At 40.0% G+C, this 6,887-nt stretch overlaps 1 protein-coding gene across 2 annotated transcripts in view; it reads right to left on the reverse strand.

The window, feature by feature from the left end:
* Positions 1–5,164: 5,164 nt before the first annotated feature.
* The window catches only part of ZFP69B (ZFP69 zinc finger protein B), a 12,950-nt gene continuing 11,227 nt past the window's right edge, over positions 5,165–6,887 (reverse strand). For both annotated transcript variants that reach the window (XM_021716248.1, XM_008065500.2), the window contains one exon: positions 5,165–6,585. In XM_021716248.1, coding sequence (XP_021571923.1) covers positions 5,417–6,585 — 1,169 coding nt within the window. In that variant the 3' untranslated portion in view covers positions 5,165–5,416. The remainder of the gene's footprint in view (positions 6,586–6,887) is intronic.

The following is a 6,887-nucleotide window of genomic DNA, read 5'->3' on the forward strand; positions in this document are numbered from 1 at the left end:
AGCAGGTCAAGGCTGCGGTGGCCGGGAGTGGCCACTGCACTCCAGTCTGGGCGATGGAGTGAGACTCCAACTCAAAAAAAAAAAAAAATTTTTAATGTAAAGATGGACTGTCACACACACACAAATGGAAGAAAGTTAAGATGCATATTTATCTGAGGAAAAATTTTCTATATAAATCTCAGACACTAGGTATTAATATCTCATTTTATGAATATAGAAACTGAATCTCTTTTTTGCCTTCCTGGTTGGAGGCACCTGTTCTCCAGATCCTTTGACACCTTTTCTTGTTTACTCCCTCGTTTTGATGGAGCACATCCTCCTGCAACTTCCTAATAAAGGGTGCAGAGAAGGTTAATTTTGACTGCTGGTATATCTTTAAAAAAAAGTCTTTATTTTGCCCTCACACTTGATTGGTTGACTGGGCATAGAACTGTAGGCTTAAAGTAATTTTTCTCAAAATGTTGATGACATAGCTTGATTATTGCTGCCAGCAACATAAAGCTTTTATGCTTCCTATATAGTGAATCTTGCTTTAGAAACCTTAATGATATTTTCTTTGCTCTGTAGATTTAATACTTCATAATGATGTTCCTTGATGTGGGTTCTTTTTGGAAGCAGATTGCCTGGATTCAAATCCCATTTACTTTACCAGGGTGTCCTTACTTGTTCAACTGCTGAATGTCTCTATTTCCTCATCTATAAAATGGGAATATTGTAGTATCCACATCAGATTGTTTTAAGAATTAAATGTGGGCCAGGCTCGGTGGCTCAGCCTGTAATACCAGCACTTTAGGAGGCTGAGGTGAGTGGATTGCCTGAGCCTGCAGGTTCGAGACCAGCCCGGGAAATTTGGCAAGATCACATGTCTACAATAAATCAAAAATTAGCTGGGCACGGTAGCATGCACCTGTAGTTCTGGCTACTTGGAAGCCTGAGGTGGAAGGATCACCGGAGCCCAGCAGGTCGACACTGGGGTGGCTGTGAGTGTGCTACTGCACTCCAGCCTGGGTGACAGAGTGAGACTCCAACTAAAAGAAAAAAGAATTAAATGAGTTAACATGTCACACATGACATAAATATTAATGTCTTTCAATTCTGAAAAATTGTCTTGTGTGTATGTATGTATTTCCTACCATTAATTTTCTCTTCTCTTTATGGAGCTTGGGTGTTTTGGCTATTGACCTTGATTTTTCACTGAGGTATCCACAAATGTCAGTACCTTTTTACAGTCATCCAGTTTCTCCAGAGGATTCCTCCAATCCCCTGCTGGGTTGAGTGGGAGATGGTTAAAGGGGTGAAAGCCTGGCTTTCACTAAGAAAGGAGACTGAGGGCCCCACAATTCAATGTACAGACACACGTGCCCTCATTTCAGCCCTATCTCTTATCCCTAATCTCTACTGTCTGGTATCCCAGATTCCAGAGCAACTCTGGTCCTTCTCTAGAGAATAAACCTCAAGTCTTCTTTGGTTTGAGGAAAGGGCAATGTGATTAAGAAAGGCATGATGGAGGAATGTGAGCATAGCAGCTGACTGTATGGGGTAGGTGAGGGGACCTAGGGATTGAACTACGGAATGGCAACAAATCCCCATTTTGAACCTCTTGTATTCTATGATGCCCAATGTCTCAAGGCCTCTAAGCCTTCAGCTCCTTTGGCAAGTATACTTTTCTGTAGGTTCTGCTAAGCCAGTCACCACTCTTCTGTTTTCTCACTACCAAAAACTTGTTGACATCTCGTCTGCTGCTGTATTCTCCCCCATTGTCTTTTATACACCCTATTTTGTTTATACAGTCAGGTTCACAAAACAAAGAAACACATGCATCTCTTCAATCAGCTATATTTAAATGCATCTTTAACAATCTAAAAATACCTTTCTATCTTGAAGTATGTCAGTTATGATTCTCAGTTTTTAGAGGTCTATAAATATTGGTCCACTTGCAAAGGAAACAAACAAAAAAGTAAGATTTCCTCACTTATAAAATTTAGGTATGAAAGTATAGGAATTGTGTTTCTTTCTTGTCATTGTGGATACATAGTTCAAATTAGTTAAAATCAATTCAACAAACATTTAGTGCCTACTGTGTGCCAGTCACTGTTCTAGGCACTTGTGATACATTAGTGAAAAAAACAAAGACCCCTGCCCTCATGAAACTGACATTATAGTGGAAGGAAGCAATAGTAAACAATACGCAAAATAAAAATGTAAAGTACCTAGGGTGTTAGAAGGCGATATGTGATATGAAAAAATAAAAGTAGAGCAAGTGAAGAGGGGTTGGGAATGTTGGACTTGGGTGCTAAAGACAGGCTGCAGTATTTTTTTTTTTTTTTTGAGGAGTCTCACTCTGTGGCCCATGCTGGAGTGCAGTTGCATGTTCACAGTCACCACAACCTTAGCCTCCTGGGCTCAAGTCATTCTTCTGCCTCAGCCTTCCAAGTGGCTGAAACCACAAGCGTGCGTTACCATGCCCAGCTAATTTTTTGATTTACTGTAAAGACGAATTCTTGCCAAGTTGACCAGGCTGATCTCAAACCTCTGGACTCAGGCAATCCTCTCACCTCTGCCTCCCAAAGTGCTGGGGTTACAGGCATGAGCCACCGTGCCTGGCTAAGGTGACAGTCTTAAATAGCATGTCAGGAAAGGCTTAAGAAGGCAACATTTGAGCAAAGATGATAAGGTAAGGGTGTAGGATATCTGGAACAGCTAGTGAAAACGCCCAAAGATAGGAACAAGGCTGTAGTTCAGGAGAGGTGTGGGGTGAAGATGCAAATTTGATAGTTTTTAAAAAGAGATGGTATTTTAAGCCACAAGACTATATGAGACCAGAGGCAGGGACTATTTTTAAAAAGTGATAGTCAAGTCTTTCACTGAAATAAGCAATCAGACAAGTCCAAATTCTTGGGAAATCTAAGACCACAGAAACATGGTAGAAAGTGTGTTTCCCACTCTTTTTCTGCCCATCAGTAATACTAGGACTTAAGAATTAGAGGCCAGTTTTTGTTGTTGTTGTTTTAGGTGTTGTTTTTTTAGTAAATGTAGTAATAGAAAAAATTCTGGAGATACTAGTATATAGTCTGGATTTACAACTTTACTTTGAACAGTTCACACTTACAATATTCAGGCAATTGACCTGTTTGTTCTTTCTCCACATAAGACAGTACAAAGTTGAACTTGGCTTACTTTCAATTGTCTGAAAGAATGCAGTGTCTATTTAACTAAGTGTAGTGAAGTACTAGGATTCGGTTCCTCCACTTCCTCTCTCACACTTCCCTGCCTCAGTATGGCTCTTGCAGTCACTTTTCCCTGGGCTTTGGTAGACTATTTGATATGATGTTCTAGGGGCTATTTTAAAGACATTCTGACTTCATAGAAAGCCTGTTATCAAATCTAATACTAATGCTTGGTAAAGGGAGTTAAAAAAAAAAAAAACTAAAATGGTTATACCTATCTTCAAAAGGGCATCATTGGCTATACCTATCTTCAAAAAGGCATCATTGTTTTAAAGAATTATGGTTAACTTTTTTTGTTGTTTTTAGTTGGAATCTCACTGTCGCCCATGCTAGAGTACAACGGTATGCTCATGGCCACCACAGCCTCCACTTACTGGGCTCAGGTGATCATCCTGCCTCAGCCTTCCAAGTAGCCAGAACTACAGGCAAGTGCCACCACGTCTGGCTAATTTTTTGAATTATTGTAGAGACAAGGTCTCACCAAGTTGCCCAGGCTGGTCTCAAATCCCTGAGCTCAGGTAATGCTCTCACTTTGGCCTCCCAAAGTGCTGGGATTACAGGCTCGAACCACTGCACCCAGCCCATAAGATTAACTTTTTAGGTGCAATGGCATTGTGGCTGTTTTAAAAGATTGCTCATCTTTTAGAGATATATCCAAAAATATTAATGAACAAAAAATCCATTATAGATCAAAGTCTGCACAAATGTCTCAAAAATCTCCTAGATTCCAAGACCGTATTAAAAATGTATGTATGTGTGTTTTTTTTAGTTACTCCAACAAAATACTAAAGGAATTGCTAAGGAAATAAGACTTATGGCATATACACAAACATACTAATTCGACATTATATGATAGTCTGTTGCCATTACTAATCATTCTAAGTAATCACAGTATTATATAGAATACTATGGATATATATGGTAGAACTATTGCCCTCAGGCTAAATGTAGCCCAATGCCTATTTTTCTTTGAGTTGGAGTCCCACTCTGTTGCCCAGGCTGGAGTGCAGTGGCACACTCACGGCCACCACAGCCTCAACCTGCTGAGCTTAGGCAATCCTTCCTCCTCAGTCTTCCCAGTAGCTATAACTACAGGCATATGCCACCATGCCTGGCTAGCTTTTTTGTGTGATTTATTGTAGAGACAAGGTCTCACCAAGTTGCCCAGGCTGGTCTCGAACCCCCGGGCTCAGACAATCCTCTTGCCTCGGCCTCCCAAAGTACTGGGATTACAGGCTGAGCTACCACACCCGGCCTAGTGTCTGTTTTTCTAAGTGAAGTTTATTAGAATACTATAATACATGTTCATTTGTGGGTTTTCAACCAGGGAAAATTTTAGCCTCCAGGGAATATGTGGCAATGTCTGGAGGTGTTTTTGGTTGTCACAATTAGGGTGAGGGCTACTGGCATCTAGATAAGGCATGTTATGGGTAGAGGCCAGGGATGCTGCTAAACATCCCACAAGGTACAGGACAGATGCCCATAGCAAAGTATTAGAACAAAATATCAGCACTGCCAAGGTTCAGATGCTCTAGTTTATGTACTAAATGGGTGATTTGTAGTAAAATATGAGTTGAGTAGTTGTGACAGAGACCATTCAGTTCACATCTAACATATTTACAATCTGGCCCTTTACAGAAAGTGTGCCACTTCTTGCAAACTTTATAGGAAACCATAAAATATAAATAAGTATCTTATGTATCGGCTATCTATCAGTTCTAGAAAGCTCTCATCATTTTTTCTAGAAATTACAAGACCTACATTTGTTTATACTTCTAGCCATATAAAAGGCTATAATAAAAAGGTACTATATTTTATTCTGATTCATTGAAGGGATATTTAAAACAGTGATTTTCAGAAGCCGATCCACAGATTACACCTAACATGAAATTCCCACTGGCCCATAGTGAAGTGAGACAAGTAAAGACAAATTTGGAAGATTTTCATAAAGTTGATTTAATTCAATACAAAGGGCTCTTCCTCACAATAATTATAGCCTTCCTATGCTAAAATGCTGTCTTTTCTGAAATGGTGCTAATAGGCCTTTGTTTTTTAACATGACAAAACTAATACTTGGCAACATTGCACCAACTCATTTTAAATGATTGTTTTTTGAAATCTATAAGTCAGGGAGCCACTGATTTAGAGGCTTTTGCTCCAAATAAAGGTTCTTTGATGTTGAGTTTATTTCACATATCATTGTTGAAGTTATTTCTTAAGTGTGTCTTGCAGTGTCTAATAAGTGATGAACTACAGCTGAAGGCTTTTCCACATTCATTACAATCATAAGGTTTTTCTCCAGTATGAATTCTCTGATGTTTAGCAAAGGATGAATCATGCCTAAAGGCTTTCCCACAGTGACTACATTCATAAGGTTTCACGCCAGTATGGACTCTCTGATGGATTGAAAGGTGTATTCTCTGGCTAAAGGCTTTCTCACATTGCTTACATTTATAGGGTCTTTCTCCAGTATGAGTTCTCTGGTGTTGTGTTAGATATGTGCTATGGCTGAAGGTTTTACTGCATACATTACAAATATAGGGTTTCACACCAGTATGAATAATCTCATGCTGCCTAAGGTGTCTAATCTGGAAAAATGCTTTTCCACAGTCTTTGCATGTAAAAGGTTTCTCTCTAACATGAGTTCTCAGATGCTGAATCAGTCCAATGCTCTGGCTGAAGGCTTTCTCACATACTCCACATTCATAGGGCTTCTCCCCTGTATGAATTCTAACATGCTGAGTAAGAGATGAAGGATGTCTGAAGGTTTTCCCACACTCCTTACATTCATAGGGTTTCTCACCAGTATGGATTCTCTGATGCGGAATAAGGGATGAACTTTGGCTAAAGGCTTTTCCACATTCCTTACATCTGAAAGGTTTCTCTCCAGTATGAATTCTCATGTGTTCAGTAAGGTGAATAAGTTGTTTGAAGATTTTTTCACAAATATTACATTCAAAGGTTTTCATTTTTGTATGACTCCTTGAATGATTAATAAAATCTAAATTATATCTGCTTCTCTTTCCAGTTGTGTCATATTTATGGTCTTTCTTTCTTGGGGGACCTACTAGTCCTGGCATAACTTTTGAGTTCACATTAATTCCTTTCTCAAATCTGTTAAATGCTTGGCTTCTCGTCTGAGTGAGCACTTCCTTGCAGAGCAAGGAGATTTGTCCCTGACCCATTCCTTGGTTTTCCTTCTGGCTCCCTATTGCATCAGATTTGGAGACTCTTCCCAAGGTGGAATACAAGGTGCTTCCTCTTGTTGCCTTTTCTGTCATCACGTCACAGGGTAGATTTTCCCATGAAATGTCATTCTTTAAGTTTGACTCTTTGGTTTCTGCTTTACTCTCCAAGTCTGAAATAAAAAAAATTAAAATGACCCATATTCACTGCTCTTAAAAAAAACTGACACTGTGAGAATAGAAAGAAGGAAACAATATATACTAGGTACAGGAGGTGCTGGGCTCGGTGGCTCAGCCTGTAATCCGCGCCTTGGGAGGCTGAGGTGAGTGGACTGCCTGAGCCTGCGGGTTCGAGACCCGCCTGGGAAGCGAGACCTCATCTCTACAATAAATCAAAAAAATTAGTCGGGTGTGGTAGCGCACACCTGTAGTTCCAGCTACTTGGAAGGCTGAGGCAGAAGGATCCCTGGAGCCC

Source organism: Carlito syrichta, unplaced genomic scaffold, assembly GCF_000164805.1.
Source record: "Carlito syrichta isolate Samal-C Ts95f unplaced genomic scaffold, Tarsius_syrichta-2.0.1 Scaffold308579, whole genome shotgun sequence".
Taxonomy (NCBI): Eukaryota; Metazoa; Chordata; class Mammalia; order Primates; family Tarsiidae; genus Carlito; species Carlito syrichta.